This window comes from Anser cygnoides, chromosome 7 (assembly GCF_040182565.1).
Source record: "Anser cygnoides isolate HZ-2024a breed goose chromosome 7, Taihu_goose_T2T_genome, whole genome shotgun sequence".
NCBI lineage: Eukaryota > Metazoa > Chordata > Aves > Anseriformes > Anatidae > Anser > Anser cygnoides.
This window is the reverse complement of record NC_089879.1, coordinates 33,321,470-33,345,842: the sequence shown is the minus strand read 5'-3', so window position 1 is coordinate 33,345,842 and position 24,373 is coordinate 33,321,470. Positions and strand designations below refer to the sequence as shown.

General features: G+C 38.5%; 1 protein-coding gene across 3 annotated transcripts in view; it reads left to right on the top strand.

The window, feature by feature from the left end:
• RET (ret proto-oncogene) overlaps positions 1 to 24,373 on the top strand; it is a 94,710-nt gene that overhangs the window by 56,197 nt on the left and 14,140 nt on the right. For all 3 annotated transcript variants that reach the window (XM_013175507.3, XM_067000139.1, XM_048074796.2), the window contains 11 exons: positions 753 to 1,046; positions 1,517 to 1,758; positions 3,803 to 4,004; positions 4,466 to 4,665; positions 11,476 to 11,734; positions 12,802 to 12,927; positions 13,485 to 13,595; positions 17,344 to 17,463; positions 19,018 to 19,274; positions 20,528 to 20,675; positions 24,192 to 24,299. In XM_013175507.3, coding sequence (XP_013030961.3) covers positions 753 to 1,046; positions 1,517 to 1,758; positions 3,803 to 4,004; positions 4,466 to 4,665; positions 11,476 to 11,734; positions 12,802 to 12,927; positions 13,485 to 13,595; positions 17,344 to 17,463; positions 19,018 to 19,274; positions 20,528 to 20,675; positions 24,192 to 24,299 — 2,067 coding nt within the window. The remainder of the gene's footprint in view (positions 1 to 752; positions 1,047 to 1,516; positions 1,759 to 3,802; positions 4,005 to 4,465; positions 4,666 to 11,475; positions 11,735 to 12,801; positions 12,928 to 13,484; positions 13,596 to 17,343; positions 17,464 to 19,017; positions 19,275 to 20,527; positions 20,676 to 24,191; positions 24,300 to 24,373) is intronic.

The window sequence follows — 24,373 nt, the reverse complement described above, 5'->3', positions numbered from 1 at the left end:
GTATACCAGATAGCAGTTTGTAACTGAGCAAGGGAAGAATAGCTATCCAGAACTTGAGTGTCTTGGGGTTTCTTGTTTTGTTCACATCATAGTGACCTATAGACTCTTTTCAAGTGAATTAGCTGTGTCACAGATACTATCATTCTGTCTGTAGTAAAACACTGGTAATCAAAATAATTAAAGCTTAAGGGTGTGTTTGTAGATGTCATGGGTTGATTTTAATGTCAGTTATATTTTGACCAGCTCTTTCTATTTCAGAACAATGAAGCAGATTGTCCGCTAAACATAAGCAAATTGATCCATATCCTCAACTGGTATAAATTCACAAAGCACTGTTATTTAAATGACAGTAGTTATGCGTCTGTCCTCAATATTTGTTACCATTTTGCACACTATTTTTCCCTACTGCAACCCCACTCTACTCTAGTCCCTTTGAAAACAGTCCTATCATAAAGCTGATTACTAGTAGTGGCTTACTGTATGTCAGTGCCTTACAGGCAGAACCATTGACACCATTCAGTGATGTTCTATATAATAAAACGGGTAGTAACACCTATAGGTTTTTGGCTTTCTAGAGTTATTCGGATTAAAATTTAAGGTCGTTGAACCAGTAGATTATATATCCAAGAATTTTTCTGTTACATAATAGAACTATGTGGTTGTTTGTGGAATAATGGGCTAGAACATTAGAAATTGTAAAAGAAATAGCTTGTCGTCCATAAAATATTTCTTCTGGTGTGTTTTTTCTGAAGCTGTAGGAAACTGGATGACATTATCAAAAGTGATGCTGTATGTCTTCCTTTCATCCCACCCTTTCCAAGAGAAGGAATGTGACTCTGCTCCTCGTACGACAGTTGTCCTCTCCTTGATCAATGCTACTGCACCAGCTTGCAGTTCACTGACAGCAAGGCAGCTTTGCTTCACGGAAATGGATCTCTCCTTTCACATCAAGGAGAATAAACCACCTGGCACATTTCATCAGCTCCAGTTACCCTCAGTTCATCATCTGTGTCAGAATCTCAGCATTTCCTACAAACTGCTGGCAGGTAAAACTGGAACTGAATCTTTCGGGTCCCAGCAATAAAGGCAAACAGCTGCACTATTAAGATCTCTCTTGTAGTAGATCTGCTAGGTTGATTCTCTAAAGGAAATTCCCTTGCAAATGTGATCTGAGCCTGAGCATTTTGCCTTTGAATTATACAGAAAGGATGGGAAGGAGGACTGTCTCCTTCCCTAAGGAAAGGATGGGTTTTAGTAGTTTTCACCTGGCAAGAGCAGATTTGGAATATGCTGAGCTTTAAATTGTGCTTCTTCTAGAGTGTAAGATCTTCCATGTTTTCTGTCTACCCTAATATAGCCCCACAACTTTCTTTTGTTTCACTTCTGACTCTGCCTTTTATCATGCAGTCAAAATGTCCAAATAGATTACTGGAATGTAGAAGAATATTACAGAAGAAAACAGAGTCCTATAATGGGAAGTGATTGTCCCCGTTTATACTGTGGCTATGTTTTTCAGCCGAAGGTATGCCCTTTCGATACAATGAGAACACCACCGGCGTGAGCGTGACACAGCGCCTAGACCGAGAAGAGAGAGAGAGATATGAGTTGATTGCCAAATGTACCGTGAGAGAGGGCTTCAGGGAAATGCAGGTTGAGGTGCCTTTCCTGGTAAATGTGTTAGATGAAGATGACTCTCCTCCTTTCCTTCCTAATGGCACTGATACTGCAGATGCTGTCGTGGAGTTCAACAGAAAAGAGGTAATATTCTCCTTGATCTGGTCTCTGAAGAAGGAGCACAGTGGTTGTAGGCGCGGTTATTGGCATCAAGCACATGGTCACACCATGCTCTTCAGAGCTGTGGTTGTAAAATGGTGATTCTGAAGAATTCTTCCACGCCTCTCTTGTTATATCTTATTCAGACCCCAAAATAACAACAGTTTGGGTCAGGAAAGAATAATGTAAACAAACATGAGCAATTTGTGAGGTCAGGATGGGCCATTGCCAAGACTGTGGTTAGGGTTATTGTATCTTTCCATATAGAGCTCTACACTGTATTTGTTACAGGGTTGTTTCCACCAAGCGGCTGAAATTGAGTGTTGTTAGAACAGGTGCATGTGAGAATCCTTACAAGATATAAGAAACACATTCAGAACAGTTATTAGGATGCCATACCAGTGTCAAAAAGTGAGGAGAAGTGCTCATCCTCTGCAGTGTTGATTCTGTCCCTGCAGACAAACTTTGCACTTACAAACGTGATAACATTTCCAGTTTTAGGCTGTTAAAGGAGAGCGCCAGGATCTTACTTTAATGGTCTCCTCCCAATTCTCTTTTACTGTGCCAAGGTGATCTTTCAAATGGACTGAATCCCTGGATGTCTTTGTGTGTGCCCCTGTACATGTACACACATTGCTTCAGTAGAGAAGAGTACAAGCGCGCTTTTGGCTCTTCCAGTCGGAAAACTTAATACATCAATGATATAGATAAGGCACTTCTTTATGGGCCTAAATGATGCATCTGTCATGACAGGACTTTTGTTTCAGAACAGCAACCTTATTTTTTTTTGCAGTCAAATTTCCCTTCAAAGTATGTTTTGCTCATGTTTGTGTCTGGAAGGGAAAAGAGTGATTTGGGGAGTTTGCTGCCACGTTCAGACTACAACAAGCATTGACAACACACCATGTTTGCCTGGATATAACGCAATTCCTTTTCACGTTTTTGGAAGAATTCTGTATTTGTTTCACTTAGCTCTGGATGATAAAGGCGAAGGTCTCATAACACTGTGTTATAAATTGAAATATTATCTTTGAAATTATGTGCCTGCAAAGTGTTCAGAATGTGGTGAGTTTCACTGTGAGTTTGTAGTAGAAAGACAACCATTACATTTGGAAACTGTCAATCTTTTCTAGCAACTAAATGAGCTTGAAATAACAGCATTACTAATAAAGAATTTTAAAGGCTGCGTGCATTCAGTGTCCGGGTAGAAAATGGCAATCTAGTAAGCTAAGCAGAAGACAGACAATTCGGGCCACTTCTGTCATTTCAAGTGAAGCTTGATCGGAGTGAATGAATTTCCTTGTCATTTAAGTACATGTGTTAGTTACCTGCTTATTTAGTAGTTTTGTAGAATAACACTGATTAAATATATTTGTAATATAGTACATTCAAAAATACAATTAAAGAGCTGTGCACGTGCACTCATTTCCTGCCTTAAAAGTTTGAGATTGTATTTGGATTAGATTACAATATAATGATGTACTGTGTTTGTATGTATATATATATACACACACACACACATATAAAATATAAAAATTAATATATGTTAAATATGTAATGTTATGAATCTATAAATATTTTACTATATTGTATATGTAAATATATATATATAAAAAAAAAGTGATTGAGTACTCTAGCTGCACAACTGGGGACAGTCCAGTTTGAGGTTTTCATGTGGCTCCTCACTAATTTATCCAAGTGTCAAACTTAAAACTTACTTAAGTGGAGATTGTTGTGACAATAACATTAAGGCCAGATAAACTCTCCCTTCCTAGGCCCTGAACGTGACTGTGAACACTAACCTGCCTTAATAAAATGCTCCTACGTATTTTCTGGAGAAAAACAAAAACAAACAAAATCAAACAAGTGTGAAATATTGGTAAACTGAATTTAAAATTAATTTGAATAAAAGTGGGCCTAAGTGAAAGTTGAAAATTTTGATATGACCAATATTTTAATCTCCCAAACACATGTCAAGGGAAGAAAGCTTCAAGGTCAGTCAGCAATGTCATTTATGATTTCCTTCCAGGGAACTGTCCTTGCAACACTAACTGTATGTGATGCAGACACCACACCTATTTATCCTCTTGAAAGCAGCAGAAAGAAATACACAGGAACCATCATTACTGATGATCCGTGGATAAATGAAACATTTCGGGTAGAGCACATTTTTGATGAAATCCACTTCAGCCCAAATGGCAGCCAAGTGAGGGGAACTCAACACGAGTACAGTAAGGTCTCTTTCTTCAAATAAAGAAGTTGTTTGATAATGATTGACAGTTGCTATTTAACTTTTTCAAGCATTTTGTAAATTTTACCCAAAGAAAGCTGATAAATTTCAAATTAAGCAAAACACTGAGCTTTAAGCATGTACTGAAAAAATGGTGTATTTCTGGGATAGGGATTATATGGGGTGATGTTCATTGTACAGATAGGTGAGAGGTTTTGATTAAGCCACGGTTGGGTTCTCAACATGGTCATTAGCATGGAAGATCACCTTTTCAGTACCTCTTCAAACATCTTGTATAGCACAGAGCATAAATCCATGGGACTGCATTTTCTTTTTTTTTAATTTCCTTTCATTTCCTATTAGGAGTAACTTTGATATTTATAACTTGGGGGGGAGTACAGTATCAAAAAATACATTCTCAGATAATGTTGGTTTATAATAGACTAATCTTATCTTTTGTAGAACTGGTGCTGAATAAAAGTATTTCAGTCACAGAGCATCGTTCCTTCCAGCTGGATGTTTTGGTGAACGACACAGAATTTCATGGCCCGGAAAGATCGGTGATGCTTCATTTCAATGTCTCCATCCTCCCTGTCAGCATTCAGTTTCCAAACACAACTTACCAGTTCACAGTGAACAGAAATGCTGAACGCTTTGCACAAGTAAGAACTGATTTAATTATACTTTCACTCTGTTAGAGTCAGAGCTAGTAGGTAGATAACTAGAAGGTGAGATGCAGGAAATCTAGGCTCTATTTTCAAGATCATCGAGTCCAACCTCCGACCTAACACTAAGTACTCCACTAAACCATATCCCTAAGCTCTACATCTAAACGTCTTTTAAAGACCTCCAGGGATGGTGACTCCACCACCTCCCTGGGCAGCCCGTTCCAATGCTTAATAACCCTTTCGGTAAAGAAGTACTTCCTAACATCCAACCTAAAACTCCCCTGTCGCAACTTTAGCCCATTCCCCCTCGTCCTGTCACTAGGCACGTGGGAGAATAGACCAACCCCCACCTCTCTACAGCCTCCTTTCAGGTAACTGTAGAGAGCGATGAGGTCGCCCCTGAGCCTCCTCTTCTCCAGGCTGAACAAGCCCAGCTCCCTCAGCCGCTCCTCGTAAGACTTGTTCTCCAGACCCCTCACAAGCTTGGTCGCCCTTCTCTGGACTCGCTCGAGCACGTCCATGTCCTTCCTGTAGCGAGGGGCCCAAAACTGAACACAGTACTCGAGGTGCGGCCTCACCAGAGCCGAGTACAGGGGCACAATCACTTCCCTCGACCTGCTGGCCACACTGCTTCTTATACAGGCCAGGATGCCGTTGGCCCTCTTGGCCACCTGAGCACACTGCTGGCTCATATTCAGCCGACTATCCACCAATACTCCCAGGTCCTTCTCGGCCAGGCAGCTTTCCAGCCACTCATCTCCCAGCCTGTAGCTCTGCTTGGGGTTGTTGCAGCCCAGGTGCAGGACCCGGCACTTGGCCTTGTTGAACTTCATGCAGTTGACCTCAGCCCATCGCTCCAGCCTATCCAGATCCTCCTGCAGAGCCTTCCTGCCCTCGAGCAGATCGACACACGCACTTAGCTTGGTGTCATCTGCAAACTTACTGAGGGTGCACTGGACGCCCTCATCCAGATCATCAATAAAGATATTAAAGAGGACCGGCCCCAGTACCGAGCCCTGGGGGACTCCACTAGTGACCGGCCTCCAACCGGATTTGACTCCATTCACCACAACTCTCTGGGCCCGGCCACTTGATTCTAGCTCGCATTTGTATGCAGGTAAAGTTTAGCTATCTGTGTTTCATGGTACACTATGAAATTACATATTAGATTATGAAATGTGAGAATTCTAAAACTGTTTCTGGCTTCTCCCTACTGATTTAGCTACATACTGGCATAGTTGTTGCTAGTATTTCATTCCTAAATGTTTATTTTCTGCAATTACATGGTTATTTCTGCTTGCTTCTGTGGAACAGCTGAGCTCTTCTCTACTTTTTTTTGTCATGCGCATAGCTTTCAGGAACTCTTCAAGAACTGACATACAAATGTGTTCTCCGATAGGCATATGGTTAAAGCATTGTTTGTAGCTGTTTTATGTGATGACAAGATGACTTGCTGGATGTGGACACAGTGGATATCGAGTAGACTGGACACCAGCTCTCACCATATAATAGCAGAATAGAGGGCATACGTGAAAATATTAATTGACAGAAATAGAGACATGTACTATCATCAGAGGTACTGGCAGCCATTAGCGTCTTAGGCATAAATAAATGGGAAAATGTCAACAGCAAAAAAAGCTTTGTCCTAGCTATTGAGTCCCAGCTCTACATATTCTAGCATTTTTAATGGCTTTTCTCTAGATAATGGCTAGTTAGTAATTAATGTGCTTCCTAATTTAACCCTCATTTTAGTTTAATCACTACCACTGCCATTAATAATGCCTTCCAGAAACACCTTCTAACAGGTTGACATTAATCAGGTGAAAATTGCAATGTAATTCCTGTGGAACATGTGCATTAATAAGGAACTAGTTCAATATAATTAATTTTATGAAAGTGAATATTAAAAACATCAATGATGAGCTGTTTTGAGGGAGCTGCTGAGAAGTATATCTTACTACTAAATAAAGCTGTAATACCACTGCTGTATTTGCAACAGAGAGAAGGATTGAGACTAAAATATGATAATCCTAATTGCAGAGAAAACCAATTCATTAGAAGTCTCCTAAGGAAGAACTCAGTTTTAGTCATCCTGAAGCCTCTGGCTAGTTGTAAAAAGAAGGAAAAAGGAAAGTTGTGTATAAATCATGTTTTTATATTTAATCTGATGAAATGCACTATGGTCTGGTAGCTTTTGAGAGTACAGAATAGGCCTTACATGATGAATAAAAATGCTGCTTATTCAAGAGAGATTTTACCCACAGTCTGCAATGAATAGTCTAAATATGAGAAAGCCTCCGAGTGATCACATAGCGGGCTCCTTATGAAAACAACTGCTGTATGACACTTCGTGATTCCTTGTTGCTGCAACTTTTAAATTTGCAGCCTGTTAAAAACTTCAGAACACGTACTGTGCTTTTTGCACAGATCACAATAATTGTGATGTTAGGAGGGTTTTGTTGCTTGTTTGTTTGTTTGTAGCACTAGATTGTGAAAGATTTATTCTCACTAATGTAGAAAACTGTTGCGTGGAGACAAGGTGAAACCAGTGGTTTTCCTCCTAAAAGAAGTAACGTGAGGTGCATAAGATACTTACAGTCTAGTTCTTATCATTTAAAAATGACTCCTAACTGCATGTATGTCACAACATGACTGTAATTGCAAAAAGGGGGGAAAGTTGACTATTAGGTATGCATGAATATGTATGAAATAATTCTTTTTTGTGTGTGTGCATGTATATATACAAGCAGACATACAATAACATTATGAATTAATGAATTAATTCTCTGTTGTCCAAATTAAATTTGGTTAAACCATTTTTATCTGTGCATGCCCTAAATTGTTTGAATGTGTTTTTTTGAAGACTGAAAATAAATATTTTTTTTAGTTTCAGAACAGCAGAACAAAAACGTGTGTTTTGTCAGGACAGTCGAACATTTGACATGGATTTTTAGGGTTTCTGGAAACAATGGCACTTTACAGTAACCGTGCAGTTTCACTGGGTGGCAGTAGTAGCTGGGAAAAACTGTTTCTTCCATGAAGAACTTCCAAGTCTGTGGAATATCTTTGTGTTGCCTACATGCAAATTCACAAAGAGATCTTGTTCTGATTCTCAAGCAGCAAAATGGAAAACTTATTCTGGCTCTGAAGATGGTTTTCTTGATCAGTTAAAGTGTCATCCACTTAGTTCTGAGACTGCATTTGAATTTACAGTGTGGTCAGGTTTGGAGTACAAGTCGATGTAAGCAGTTTAGTCCCCAGCACTTCACATTATTAAAGTTGGCTGCATAATTAGCTGTGATGTGCCAGAGCAGTGAGAAAAAGTACTGAGCCAAATCAATATGAAGGCTGAACTGTCTCTTGCCCTAAGGAAAACACAAGAGTGTGAAGAAATGATTAACTGCTGGGCTGATGCCATTTGTCTATTTGAACAGCTAAATGAATTGAATAACAGAAGCATGGCCTGATGGTACAGGCTTGCCCAGTGGCATTTAACTTATCAAAGGACTTAAAGCCCTATTGACATTTACTGAGATAAATGATGAATAATATAGGCTGAGATTTTTAAAGAGCTTATATGTCTAAATGTCCCTTGAATTCAGTGAAGAGGAACATTATCATTATCCAGACTTTATTAAACTCTGGAGCTCAAAAGATGGATTTTTTCCGTTCCTATTCCTGGTAATGATAATTTTGCGTTAAGTGTTGTGTGTCTTAAAAACTGCGTCTTTGTAGATTCTTTCCCTGTATCTTGATGTCAGCCCTGATTATCAGGATTTTTTCCACCTTCCTCATGACAAAGAGGAGCTTTCCTGCTTCTACTTCGTTCCCCTGGGGCTGTGCCCTGCTGCATTTGAGATCTGTGCTGTCTCCAGAACCTGTGAGGCAGAGCAAAATTACAAGCTTGGTCTTTCTCTAGTGGAACCAGACAAAAATGGGAAAGACCGTCTTTCCTGCAGAAAATGTTTGAGGGGGGCGTTTTTAGCTTCTCCTTAAGTGATAAAAAGAAAGCAAAACTGGCCCCTGCTGTACTATAGAGAAAATCTGTTCTTCAGGAGCTCTAAATTTATGTTGCGTCCATCCCATTTGCAGGAAACTTTTGTTGGTAAAAGGGTGCCTGGACAAAACAGTTATGGCAGAGTAGACAGCAAGATAGGTCAATTTTTATCTGGTCTATATAAAGGTTAATGTCATGGGATGTAGCTATGTTCTACTGCATCAAAGAAGCATCACTGGGAACAGTTGCAAAATACTGCCAATTGCAATACAACACCAAACCTAAAATGACATGGTACTGGATGGAGCCTGTTTAGACAGAATTTATGAACAGTTGCAGTCTTGTCTTCACTTCCTTTTCTTCTTGCCAGTGCCAGCATGCTGTCAGGAGAAGACAGCATGGAAGCTGACTACCAGTAATGGCCTAGTTTCTGCTTGCTTTAGTAGTCTTTGTATGCTACCCTGACACCAAAGAAAAATAAAAATGCCAAAAAACACGACAAAACAAATGGTGCCAGGTGACCAGTTAGCACGTGAAGGGAAATGTTGGATGAAGTAGGATTATTCCATGACAGAGTATGCTTCTAGGACTGCAAGAGCTTCCTGTCTGACTAAATAGTCCAGGTTCATAGGAAGAGGGCTTACTGTTAAAAACAAACAAACAAACTTTTTTTCTTTTTACATTCTTGAATAAAAATGCCAAAAACAAGATGTGTCCATCAACTTTTTTTTTTTTTAACCAGCAGTAGTGCTACTTGAAAACACATCTTAATTGAAGCCTTTGAAAAGAATCCATCACCAAGTCTCCTTAAATAATACCCCACCCTTCACATTGTGGTTTTCTCTGCAAGGAAAGCCAGTTTGTCTGGATCTGATCCGAATCCCACTCTAGTAAATGGAAAAAACAAAGAGAGTTTTGGATCAGTTCCTATAGGAGCTGGACAGGAGACAGGGCTTTACATTCCTGTGCTGCTTAGATAGATTGTTTCAGATTGACGAGTGCTCTAGCATAGATATTCTGGCAGGCAGGAGTTCATATATGGCAAATCCACATATTTTCATTTTTAGATGAAAATGTTTAAAAAATTGCAAATGGGAAACAACGAGTTCCTTTCTCCTTTTAAGGCTTTCTGAAAGCCCTGCTGGCCAGAAAGTTTTGACTGTAGTATTACAAAAGTTATGCATTAGCAATTTCTATTTCCGTCTGATTTGAAAAGAATCTCAGCTTTGTTCACGCTGAACCATTTGCTTTCTTAAGCAAATACGAAGTTTTTCTCACAGATCGGCCTGGGACAGAGCGGAGACTGAACCTAGACTTTCCCAAATCATAGGGTTATGTTCTCACTGAACATGACCTACCACCAGCAGTAGGCACCAAATATTGCTGAGTCCCCGGGCCAAGGTTTTTAGTGTTTCCACTGTTAACCAGAAGACAATGGTAATCCTTCTCCTCTTGTTTTTACTGAGGATAAATCACACTTGAAGGACCTGCTTAGTAGTTGAGGCTGTGAATGTTGTCTACCTGGATTTTAGTAAAATATTTGATGCTGTTTTCCACAGTAGTCTCCTGGAGAAGCTGGCTGCTCAAGGCATGGACAGGGGTACAGTTGGCTGGGTGAAGAACTGGCTGAATGGCCATGCTCAGGGTCATAGGGGATGGGGTTCAGTCTGGAGAGTGGCTGGGCACCAGTGTCATTCCCCAGGGCTCAGTCCTAGGGCCAGTTTTGTTTAACATTTCTATCCGTGATCTGGACGAGGGGATCCAGTGCACCCTCAGCAAGTTCGCAGACGATACCGAGTTAGGTAGGAGTGTTGCTCTGCTTAAGGGCAGGAAAGCTCTGCATGGGATCTGGATAGGCCAGATGGACAGGCCAAGTCCAATCGCATGATGTACAACAAGGGTTAATGCTGGGTGCTGTGCTTGGCTCGCAGCAACCCCACACAGCAGGACAGGCTCAGGGAAGAGAGGCTGGGAAGGTGCCCATCACAAAAAGTACCCAGGGGCGCTGGTCACCAGCCAGCTGAACTTGAGCTGGCAGTGGGCCTATGTGGCCAAGAAGGCCGGTGGCATCCTGGTCTACATCAGGAGCAGTGTGGCCAGCCAGATCAGGGAAGTGACTGTCCCTTTGTACACAGCACTGGTGAGACCACATCTCAAATACTCAGTTTTGGGTCCCCTCCTGCAAGGATTTTTGAGTTGCTTGAGTATGTGCAGAGAAGAGCAACAAAGCTGGTGAAGGGACTAGAAAATGAGCTCTGAGGAGGGACTGAGGGAATGAGGGTTTAGTCTGGAGGAGTCTGAGGGTAGACCTCACTGCTCTCTACAACTACCTGAAAGGAAGCTGTGGCAAGGTGAATGTCAGTCTCTTTGCTCAGGTGACAAGTGGTAGGATGTGAGGGAACAGTCTCAAGTTGTGAGGGGGGTTTAGATTGGATATTATAAAGAATTTCTTCATGGAGAGGGCGGTCAGGGATTGGAACAGGCAGTCCAGGGTAGTGGTGGAGTCCCCACCCCTGGAGGTATTTAAAAGACGTATAAACAGGGCACAAAGGGAAGTGGTTTAGTGATTGGACCTGGCAGGTCTGGTGGATGGTTGTGTTTGATTCTGAAGGTCTTTACCAACCTAGATGATTCTGTGGTTCAAGTTCTGTTTTGGTGTTAAAATATCAAATCATGTATAAATGCTAAGCTGTGGAAGGTAAACTATTCTCCATTTTCTTTAAGATATTTTGGGGAAGAACAGAATATTTTTGATGTACAGTTTTGTTTCTGTTGTCTGTGACTTCTTTGTTGGTGTTTGAGCCTAGATAGGAAAAATCTGTATTGAAAACTGCATGAAATTCCGTGGTGTGAACATCACCTACAAGTTACTGTCCCCCAACGTAAGCTGCTACGCTGTCAGCATACTTCAAGGACGAGAAGACAAATATGGAAGCCTTTATGTGAATGATTCCTCTGTACTACGCAGACCTGAATGCAAAGAAATACAATACACTATTCAAGCTACAGACAAGCAGAGCAGGAAACATACCAAAACACTTCTCACTATTGTATTAGAAGGAACTCGTAAGTACCTGAGTCAATTAGAACAATCTCCTTTTTTACATGTGTTACTGGTATTAGGTCATGAGTTAGTTCGGTGATCCATAAACTGATGGCATTAACAATGAGCATGAGGTTGAGCTACAAGATACAGATTGCAGTTTGTGTTTTTATTAGTTTTGATTCAGACCCAACTGCAACAGATGTTTATTTGAGGACATCATGCAGATAAAGTGGTGCACCATGTGTAATTTCTAATGCTTATACACACACACACACACACACATGTATGAAACCATAATTCTTTGGCCTGAGTATATTTAATAATCTTTCTCGCAACTTTCCTCTCCCATTTTTATTTATTTATTTTGGTCTTACATTTTGCTCAATATTAATGACACAATTGTATTCGTCTCATTTTACTGAAAACGCCATAAGGGCAGAGTGTTAGAAATATTCTTTAACAGCCACAGCAGAGGAGGGTTACACAGGGGATGTAACCATTTCTCTCCAAACCGTTATCTCACTTTGTGCAGAACCTGAAAATTTTACCTCATAATTTCCTCACTTTCCTTGTTTTGTATCATAGCTCCTATGTCAGGAGGGAATGGGTTGATGAAGAATAAACAAAAGCCTCAACTGTACTTTTTGTGAGAGCGTCGTGCTGTCTGAAATCACACATTCCTAACTTGCACTCTTGGGCTACTACTGCATTAGCCCAAGTACAAAATATTTTTGCTTAATTAAAAGTTTTGTATGAAACTGTGACCTATGGTCCCTATTGCTGTGTTACCAGAAATACGTTAGCATATTTCTACAGTTCTAGGCATTGACAGTGTGACATCAAGAAAAAATGACTATGCCATCATGTTCTTACTATTTAATTTCACAGAAGAGAAATGCCTGGACTTTTAAAATGTTACTTAAACAAATTGATAGTCGGGTCAGTCAGTCTTCACTCGGTCTTCTCTCTTCCCTCATCTCTCCTTTCTTCCTACCCCAGAGAAAGGAATTTTCCTTCTGGTTTGAGCTAACTTGTTGTGTATTCATCTCCCTTTTACTGAACTGACAGCAAACATTCTCCCCAACAGTTTTAAAAAAAGAAGAGGACTGCCCGGACTCTTGTGCTGTGAGTAAGCGCTATGCTGAATGTGAAGAGTGTGGTGGCCTGGGAGTCCTAACAGGAAGATGCCAGTGGAGACAGGGGAGTGGGAAAGGTACGTTTCTGTTGTCTGAAATTAAGTTTGTGTTTAGTTGTAACTGATCCGTGGAATTCTATAAACTGATTTATTTTAGCTGGACACAGATCTGATAGGTGGCAGTACTTTTGGTTATTCCATAACAATGCTTCTGTGTTGATGCTTTATCCTGTCAAACTGCATTGAGCATTTCAAATTCTCTTTGACAACCTTTGTAGTCAAATACGTGTCAAATTGTGTAGGAATGTCCTTAGCTGTAAAAGCTACTCGTCAGTCTCGAAATGGTCTCCTACCTCTTTTTCAAGTAATTCTCACTGTAACTGTGACCTACCCAAAGTGCTATCAAAGACACAAATCAGAAAACACAATGAAAATTATATTCCTTCCAGTTGCTGTTAGTTGTTGTCTGTCCTATTACATTAGAAGATGGGAAAGTATTTATAGTTATTCACAGATGTTTATTTTTAAAATAAGGTTGACCTGTATTTTGGTGTGTCATTATGCACTGAGCAGATGCAGTAAGTTTTCCTTCAAAGCCTCGTGGTATTTGTATAACTCTGTTTTTCTGTTAATAGGAATCACCACAAACTATTCCACGTGCACCCCAAGTATCAAGACTTGTCCAGATGGCACCTGTGATGTAGTTGAGAGCAAAGATCCAGCTGTGTGCCCCCAGGACTGCACAAGTATGGAAATGTTTTAGGATTATTTTTTCTGTGTTGCAGCTGATCGCTGTTCATCAAGTTCTACTTTCTTAAGCCCAGATACTTTTACAAGTTCCACATATTTACCATATATGCATTGTCATACCTGCAGATGAATCATGAAAGAACGTTATGGTTATGAAGACTTGTTATTTTTGAAGGCAGTCAGCTTAACACCTGTTGGCTCTCAGTGATGGCAAGATAAGGTTTTCTCAGTAATTCTCATTCTGCTCCCTCTGTTAATTTGCAGGTAGTGTTCTTCACTGGAGATATTTGCTGAAACAAATACTGATTTTAGGCAGGATAATGCCGTATTTCCAAACTGTAGCACATTGAAATAGAAACCACGTCTCTTTGAACTATTTCACTATTTACTAAATAAGTAAAAAGAAGTAAATTTCAATTCAAAATACGTGTGCTTAAGAAGAATCATTTTCAGAAATGCATCTGGCCTTATTTGACAAGTAACCATCAAAGTGATCCAACACCCTATCTATTTGAAGGTACAGGCAGAGACTCACATGAACAGCATTTACAAAAGAAGAACTGAAATACATTTACAGGTTTTTCTTCAACACATTTATTTGCATTTCACACACACATACCTGCAAGGTCACAAATCACCCTGAAGATACCAAGGTTAGCAAAACAATGTACTATACTTGAGCAAGTTCAGTCTTCTATGAGATGATCATTTTTTGATCCATTTATACAGCATTCAGTATCTAATGAATGAATAAATATGTAAGCATCTTACTGTTTTTTTTGATTAATTCTCCTGGTTCTGGCATTCTATACTCCACGTTTAAATTTTAAAAAGTTTTTGAGGAGCTACTAGTATATCATGGGCTAGGACCGAAGTTGTTCTATAAAAACGAATTAATAAATATGCACCTTTGTATTTCTCACATGAAAGAATGTGATTATGTATTCTAAATGACTTTTATCACATTATTTCATTAGAGTGCATAAAAAACAATCTGTAAAGTGGCAGAAATGATTGAAGTGAATGCAAGTAACTACTCTGATCATCTGATTTTTTTTTTTTTTTTGGTAATAACTGGAATTAGTTGCCATTCCAAAAGTGGAAATGTTTGTGACAGAAGCCTGAAAGAAATAGTCTGATTAGATAATAGCAGCAGGCAAGCAAGACAAGCTTTCAAGATGTTATGTATGCCTTTTTAATGCCTGAGTTGGATAATTTTATATGTAATTTGATGCAATTCAGAGCCTGGGATAGTGCCCAAAACCAGTATGTTTACAGACAGAGAAATGAGCATGTTTTAGGAGCTCAGAGGTGCAGAAGTACCATTATTTCAGCTTTTCCTGGCAGAGGACATTTCTTTGGAAATAAACAGCAAGTAATAAATAGAAAAGCCCCAGATGCATTAAGATCAAGGATATTCTTTAAGTACACACAGTTGCTAAAATACTTTGTTTTTATAATTCATCTGTCATTAAGATAGCTGTGTGCTGGAGTCCCAGAATTGCTTTCTCACACTAACACTATAAATATTAAATTCAAGGGCAGTCAGCTGAAACAGCTGGTGCTGCGTCTGTACCTATCAAATAGAGGCAACCTAACTGCATTCTAAATGAAGCACTTTTTTTTGTCATAACAAGCTGCTTCAGGGCTGGGTGTGTGAATCTAACTAAATATTTGTAAATAACTTATCTTTGTAGGTTCCTCTGAACTTTGACATTCTGATAATGGAAAAAAATACTTGGGCTTCTACCTTGCTATGTTTTTGGCAGTAATTGTTCATTGCCTTTGGTTTTGTCTGAAAATCATTGTTTTTACTTTTTGAATTTCTGGAGTTTCTACATGGTATGGGATAGGATTACTGTTTTTCATTCTTCCAAATTATCTTGAAGCAGGGAAAGTTCTTTCCCACCACAAGGCAATGGAAACAGCTGATGATTTAAAATGCAAATACGTAAAATACCCCACAATTCAAAACAGCATTGGAATTTCCCTACCAGCAGTAATTGGTGAAAAATACATTTATGGACCTCTGGAATACAATATAGGAAGCTCCATGTTTCCAGTGTACACCCACAGTAAAGATGTGTTCCTTCTTTCCCTGCTGTGTAAAAAACCTTTGTCTTCAAATCTTTTGCTCAGTAGCCATTTAGGTAGGATCTACTGATCCTCTGCTCCCCCTTTCTTCCAGGTCCTCAAACACAGATAGATACAGTTTTTATATATATATATATAAAAGAATATGCTTTTTCTAAGGCTAATGGAAACTTTATTTCATCACCTCTTCACAACAGAGAAAGTTGGCTGGTTGGGGGGATAAGCCAGAGTTTTGGGAACACCCACACTTCTCAAAACAAGTGTCAGCAGAGAGGGCTGTGACTCAGCAGAGTCTCTTCCCAAATTAACATGCTGAGATGCGTACATTTTAGTAGGTCACTCTGCAAAGATGGTCAAAATCTGTCTATTTTGCTTGGATACCCAAGTCCCAGTCTCACTTTTTTTTTTTTTTTTTTTAAAAAGAAGGATGTTTGCTTTCCTTTTGCCAAAATATTCTCCTCTTCAATTTTTGCTACGTATCCAAAGAAAAGAAACAGTCATTCACTCTGCTATTGAATTAGGAGGGAGGAAAATGATTTGAAGTAATAAGACTGTATTGAACATATCTTGTTAACCTTCTGAATCCCTTTATGGTTTAGACAATCCTTCTGAATGGCAGCTAAATTTGTTGAACTTGACTGGTTTGCTCTCTATATCTCTTAATGCAATGCTGTTTGTGATTAAAGGCAGCTTATACATGAAAAACGTGACCCGTAATGGTCACTTTGATACTATATCCAGAAAAAATATATATTTAATTGGAAATACAGTTTGGGCCTGACCTTGCATTTACTCTGCATGATCATCTCCTGCTCAAAATCAAGTAGTTCTGTAAGTGTTTCCTATTATTAAACAATGCCTTCTTTAGTAATGAATTTTTTTTTAAACTCTTGACACTTATTTTTAGTGCTTTCAGTAGATTATTTCTTGGCACTTTACAGAAGCGATTCAGTATCATTATCTACATTTGCAATAGAACAAATAATACATAGAACAGTATGCTGACTTTTCCGAGGTAAGAGGAAATTGGCATCAGAACCAGGAGCAGAACTCAACTTGTAGACTGCTGGATTTGTATGCTCTAACACTGCTCTGTACATCACCTCATGCATAAAAAAAACCTGAAGACAGTGGTAGAGAAAAACTAAAATAAATAGACTAGAGAAGATATTTTAGGGAGAATTTTAAAATGTGAGAAGACCTCACTGATACAGAACCATAATGTTTTTTGACAAAACTAAGGACAGCCACGAGATGATCATTTGAGGTAGAAGTTTGGCACTAAATAATGGGATTTTACATAGAGTTTTAAAGTGTACATGAAATTAGGAACATATTCTAACAATGCAATGCAAAGAGAACTATTTTATTTGTATAAAAGATCAATTTTAATCAAGAGTTTTCCATAACAGGAAGAACAGCTAATCAGGGTTGATATTCAGGCCACCCAAGATCCCCTCATTTCAGGACCTCAGAAATTTCAGCATTTAGAATCTACCCTAATTTTCAAGAATCCCTGTCATTATCATTGCACTGTGCTGTGCTGCCAATTTACAGATGCATATGGGGATAAACCCATGGAAAACTTTGAACCTTATTTTTTTTTCTTTAACTACATGCGAATCTTAGCTTGTTTCTGTATTTAATTAGGTGGAAACATTATTGGTGGTCATGGGAAAGGCACTGGAAATCTTGGAATTAAGTCAGGACATGGGATTTGTTACTGCTTCCCAAGACAGAACTGTTATTGTGAGAAAGATGATATCAAAGGTAAGTCTAAACATTATCTGCTGTTCTCATATTAATCTTTCCCTCTGTTTCTATCTTCCATCTTCCATGTTTATATACATGCAACAATCTGAACTTGTGGACACGTTAATTAGCAATATATTTGGTTCTTTATTGTATCTTTAAAATATCTTAATAAAAATATCTTCAGATAATTATTAATTATAATTATGGGTAATGTAAAATTAATTAAGAGCAGGCACCTTGACTTCTGGCTATGGAGACTGGGAATCTCCAGAGGGGGTTGTTTCTGTCCTTGGCAAAAATTCATTTTTATCCATTACTACATGAAAAACAGGTTGGCCATCCTTTGCTTTTCAGCAGTATTTGAATTTCAGTGAGGCTTACCTGATATTTGCAAAGACACCTAGGAGAATTAGAATACTGACTTCTACTACTTTCAAGTAATTCCAGCCTCCTAATCATTTTTGAAAATCTCAGCTTTAAAATGTCATATAGCCTACACCCATAGTGTTAGGAAGAGGAGTGGATTACTTTATTCAGTGACCTTTGTTTAAAGATAAAAAGCTTTATACAGTTCTTTAAAGCAGATTAATGGGGATTAAATACTATTATTTTAAAATTGTTTTTACTATTACTAATAAGAAACATAAAGTCAAATATTTTACATCTCTCAAACTAAATTGTTTAGAATATACCCCAATTTACTCTTGAGTAAATTTTTTATAGGCATGAAAAGAAAAAGAGGAAGCATAAATTTTCCCCCTGCACTTACATTCCAGAAAAATATTATGCTGTTTCACTTACTTCTGAGGTATAGCTTGCAGATGTAATTAACTGTGTATCTGGGGTCGGAATTATCTCATGATAAGTAGTGCAAGGACAGTATGTTGAATCTCTCAGTTCCTTCAGAGAGAAACACGCAGCCAAGAGGAATGATGTTTAGGGGCACTTACATAATTTGGTTTCCAAAGAAAGACACTAAAAGTCCTTATGGAAAAGGAGAAGTAGTAAATGTGGAGGAAAAAATGCATATTACATATGCAGTTGCAGCATAAGGAAATACTTTCACAAACAATATTTTGTTAAATACAAATCAGAAATATGCTGAGTCTCTTTCTTTAGAATCCAAAAAGATGAAGAGAAGTATTTTTCTTATGTCCAACAATTGGCGTCATAATGAAGTAAAATTAACATGTTGAAGATGATCTTATTTGAACAGAATGGTTCTAACACAAACTGTTCTCCACAAGTGAAATCTAGTCACAGGTCTCTGGAGATGTAAGTAGTATCAGAAGATCAGTATATGGTAGGCTGGACCTTAAAGAAGAGTCTTAGAAGTAGCTACTTCTATAAAGACAAGGAATATGGGTTCAAGCTAGCTATCCTTCCATTTTACACAGGCAATTAAGCATTTGATTACCTGCTTGTGCCCAAAAGAGAAAATCAGCTATTAGGTTTTCCTGTAGCTTTTAAAAATGTTTTTGAATTCTCTTTGTCACACCTGTGTCACGTGAACTGCCCAAGCTGAAATAGGAAACAACAGAGTTCTAATAAATTCTTCTTGATCCACAGAGCAACTATGTGATGATGTGTGCAAGACTGTCATAGCAGGGGCAGTGCTGTTGTCCTTCATCATCTCTGTGCTGCTTTCTTCCTATTTCATCCATCGCTACCACAAGAATTCTCCAAAGCCACCTATTGCCTCTGCAGAAATGACATTCCGGCGCCCAGCCCAGTCCTATCCCATCAGCTATTCTTCTACTAATGTCCGTCGACCTTCTTTAGATTCTATGGAGAACCAGGTGTCTGTAGACACCTTTAAAATACCAGTAAGTCTGATATCATTTTGCATATACTTTTTCATGTCTGTGTTGTTCCTAAAGCATGGTGTTTATGCATGCAGAAAATGTTACAGAAGTGCAGTCTGCTCATAGAAACACCCAAATCAAATGATTAAAACAGAAGTGATGTATAGAGGGACAGATACTTAATGAGTAATTGAATAAATCATATAACTTACTGCACAAGGCCAGTATATTCTTCCATTTTTGTTCCATTTTAATATAATGTAACAATGGGTCAAATTTAAGCCATTTTTTTCTAAATGTAACTCTACATTTGATGGTGTGGTTTAACTTTAACATTTTAAAAGTAATATAATTGTTAAAGTTGTTACATTTAACATTGTTAAAATAAAATAATAGTCTAATAATCAGCAGGTTTGTAATCTCTGTGATAAGCCATAGTATTCCACAGAGAATAAATTTAGGGGTGAAAAAAAAAAAAGAAAAAAGAAGCTGAGATCCGTTCCTGATTTCTGTTATACAGACACACTGTAGGTGTCAGGTCATGTGGGAATGGTGCCCATGCTTTTTGTCCAGTCATATTATCATACCTTTAATCTAGTTTCTTCTGTGTTGGTAAATCACATACCATTCAGGATGCCTGCCAGCTGGTGTGTTTTCATGGACCAATATAGTAAAGAAACACTGCCATTTTGTATGACATGTGGCAACACCATCTCTATTTGCATGTTAGATATTGACATCTTCACAGACCTTGTGCTCTGTTTACTTTCATCTCTGGTCTGGTTTGTACATCTGTCACCATTTTGCAGCTGTAAGGCTCAATAACGCTCATTTCCTAAGAGGAGGATTGTTGTGTCTGATGAACTCTCCAGGGAAAGCCTTATTCCTCAAGTAAAACTGATTTACTTCTCAGTGAAGTCTGCAGTCACATATTCACAGTTATTCTGAAAGCAAGCATTTATATTGTATCACTTTGTGTTTCACTTGTACACTATTTCTAAGTCCTGTAAATATAATCTATTATCCACAGGCTGCATTTTCAGCCTTTTTTGAAGGAGGTGATTTTAAGGTAATGTAAAAACACTTGCAAAATGCTTAGAGATTCAGAAGCTTTCATAGCAATGCACTCATTGACAAAAAAGGGAGCAACCAAAATTGTACACCAAAGTATACCTATTCCTGAAGAATAATCTCCTATTGAACATTAATGCTTCTCTTGTAGCTAGCCACTTCTGTTCTTACTCGTCTTATAGGATTCCTTTTCTCTCCTGCAGGAAGATCCGAAGTGGGAATTCCCTCGGAAGAACTTGGTCCTTGGTAAAACTCTTGGAGAGGGAGAATTTGGAAAGGTTGTCAAGGCAACAGCTTTCAGACTCAAGGGAAGAGCTGGCTATACTACTGTGGCAGTGAAAATGCTAAAAGGTACCTTCCCATCTGCATCTGAAATGTTTTGAAAACTATTTGTTGTAACCTCTGCATGGATTTGAAAAGGGGCTAACATGAAAGTAAAATGTCAGCTATGAACAACCAGTACCATTTAATTTTGGTTGGCATTGATGGAAATATTGCAAGGGCACGTTAAAGCTTTCTGATGCTCCCTTCCTCTCCTGAAGTTTTCTTTGGCAGAGCTTTTAAAATAAATTGTGTTATAAGCAAGGCAAGAGACAGAATAGGCCTATTAAGTTACTTTTCTGATTGAGAATTCCATCTACTTTTGTACTTTCTGATCTACTTTTCAATTACCAGGAATTCTGCCAAACTGGTTTGAAGAGCCTAATGTTTTCTTGTGATGTCTTCAGTTCTGCCTAAGACTTTAAAGATAGGGAAAAAATGCATTCCTAGGTTATGTTAGGATGATAATGTGAGACCTTGAGCTCTTGTGCCTGTCTCTGTTTAGTTTTAAGCCCCATTTATACTTGTTTCTTTGCCGTACAGGAAAAGAAATGATACTGAAAGAAAAAGATGATTTTTTTTTTGTTTGGTTAGTTGTTTTTTGGTCTCTGAAGTAGAAGTTCTCCAGTATTAGTGTACATTTCAGGCGGAGGCTGAATCTGGCTTGTAATCCATACATTTTGCCACCTTTACTGTTAAATATGAACGTAGATTTTACATATCTAATGTCTGGGCCTGATGACTTCACTAGATATGCAGTGGTGGTGAAGGAGGTCAATTATTCACACAACTGTATCCTTTTCTGTTGTTTTGTGTGCTAATCCATAAGTGGATGTAGTCCCTACCTATCAGGCACCTAGGAAAGTAGAGGATGAAGATGGGAAACAAGAACCTTCAGAAAGGCTTACGGATACAAGAAGATTGCTTTAGCTGGTTAGCTAGCTTTATCTGAATGACCTCAACTATTTGCTGCTGCTTATTATTAAAAACATATATATATGGTTAAAGAGAAAAAAATCCATCTTCTGCTGCTTTAAAGCAAAGATGCTTTATATTCCATTATTTTACCAAAAGAGTAAATGGTTTACGAAGTGCATGCCCACATCGCAAGAGGTTCAGTGGAGATAGGTCATATGGAAAAAATTTAGAACTAAGTCTTTTCAGAGGTGAAGACTAGTCAAGTCTTGCAATGTTCAAGTAACAACCTGTATATCATTGTAAATGGGTTTGTCATGATTGTTATTTCATATTTATTTGTGCACTCAGTATTACTGATTTTCTAGCACATTGTCATCAACAACATGTGACTGAGTTAAGATTCCAAGACATAGTGGTAAAAATATTGCTTTTACTTGCAGATGATTTAACATTCAGCTTTCCCTAGCTATTACCAAGTACAGAATTGATAGTAGGAAGGAGTAACCCTTTATTTTAAGCACCTTATTTTAATAAATTGGTCTGACATTTACAGTAATACTTGGGGCTCTAATGAATCCCTTTGTAATGTAAATTACATTGCACATAGTCACCTGAAATTACATTTTCCAACTTGATTGTGGAGAACATTTGTCATTACTAGAAATATTTATCCATTAATGGTTTAACTTTACTGTTAACACATGACAAGTATAATAAATATTGCTTTAGTCCAAAGTGGTCTATAAAATGCTGCCAGGGATAAGGGACAGTCATTTTGGATCAGGCCAACACCGATCATCCTATCCTTGTTACATATAGTAGAACCAGATTTATACTCAGATGCAAAGGGTTACTTATCCTAGCATTAGGGACTCTACGTTGCCTGATCTTAAGCCAGTAAATTAGCACAGAAAGCCTCCTGCTTATTTCATAAAAGATACCTCTTTCCTGGTATCTCCTCCTAACTGTGTAGTTTGGCACAACCTGTGGTTAAGAACATAACAAGGTAGGACTTCTCCTACTTTGTCAATTTGGCGCTATGTTCTGGGGAGGGAACAAGGAGAGGTAAGGAATTAGCTGAGCCAAAATAGTCTTGGAGCTGTGGATGGGGGTTTAAAGGAACAGAGGGAGAATTTTTTTCAGTCCTTTTCTAGCGCTTTACTCATATGGATCCTGCATGATATGAAAGCCCTCAGAATAAAATTGAAGTGGGCAACACCTGCAAACAAGTAAATAGATATCATTCACTGTTTGCTAAAAACAAGGGGCATAAAGCTTCAGAGCTAATAATGTCCATTTGTCAACTATAGAAGGTGATTTTTCAAGAATACAGACGAGCAGGGGCCCCAGGGAACTTCTCTTCTTGCACATACTATGCAGTCCCAGAGCTAGAAAAATAAATTTTTCACAGGCATAATGTTCATATTGTTTGGTTTTGGTTTAGCTAAATTGATGTTTTTTGTACTCCTTACAAGTAGTGAGTGATCATCTAATATTGCACTTCCTGTGAGGCAGAAGACTCAAGTCTGAGTATAGGTTCTCTGTAAGATAATATAAGCAGACGATATAGCAGACCAATACCAACATACAGTAGAACAGAATCAAATATTATTGTAATCAGGGCAAACTATGAGCACACACATTTTAAATGGATATGTAAATGTATCCTTTTGGTGCTTACTACCTTCACAGAAAGCAAACAGTATGGTAACAAAAATCAGAAAGTGACGTTGTTTTTTTTTTTTTTCAATTAACTTAAAGTAAGGGCCAGTACGTAATTGTAAGTTGCCCAGTAATAACACTATATAGGAACAATACAGGGAGATTCTCTCTGTCAAGGTCATTAAGGATGAGGCACACAAAGGTTTAGCTCTGACCTGTGGTTTCTTTGTAAGTAAGATCTCCTTCAAACCCCAGTGTGTTCAGAGAGGAAGATTGTAAGACGAATTCGGCAAAAACAAAATGCTTGAAAGACTAAGGAAATCTCTGGGGGCTACATAATGTCATACTACTGTCACTGACATCAGCAAAGACTGCAGATATGTCTCCCAGTAAAATCAATCTGATCTGTACATTTAGTTTCTGAACTCTAAATCTGGATGTGTGCTACAATGGTAAGCCAGTAGATAAGTGGATTTTCACTCCATTGGAAAACTTATTTCGGAGAAAGAGGATTAAATCATAGGGAGATAACTGAGCAAGTCTTTTTTGGTTGCTCAGCCAAAAAAAAACACAAACAAAAGGCTTTCACATGCTTCTTAGTTTGCTCTGATTCACCCTAGGAATAGCTTTAGAACACAGGAAAAGATCTGTCATAATTTCATGGCATCTGCAAGACACTGAAGACTCTTGTTTCTGATTGCTGGCTGACCTGCTCTTTGTGTAGCCCTTTGTATCAGGGCAGAGGGGTGATGATGGCAGCTCACCCAGCCAGAACAGCAGCTGTCTCATTTGCCTGGTTCCGATATGAGTGACTGCAGGACGGTGGACATTTCTCTCCTGTGGGAAAGAGTTTTCTAAGTTCTTGCCAACTCAATGATAAATGGTGCATCTCAAAATTCAGATGTTATGAAGAGAACTTCCGGATAATGCTTTCCTAACCACAACTATGTTTTTGGGCACCTGCAGAAAATGCTTCCCAGAGCGAGCTGCGAGATCTGCTGTCAGAGTTCAACCTTTTGAAACAGGTGAACCATCCTCATGTCATCAAACTTCACGGAGCCTGCAGTCAAGATGGTAAATATTAGAAACTCATTATTAAGATGAAAACTTCAAAAAAGGAAATAAACAGCAGTTCATTGTTGGGTTTG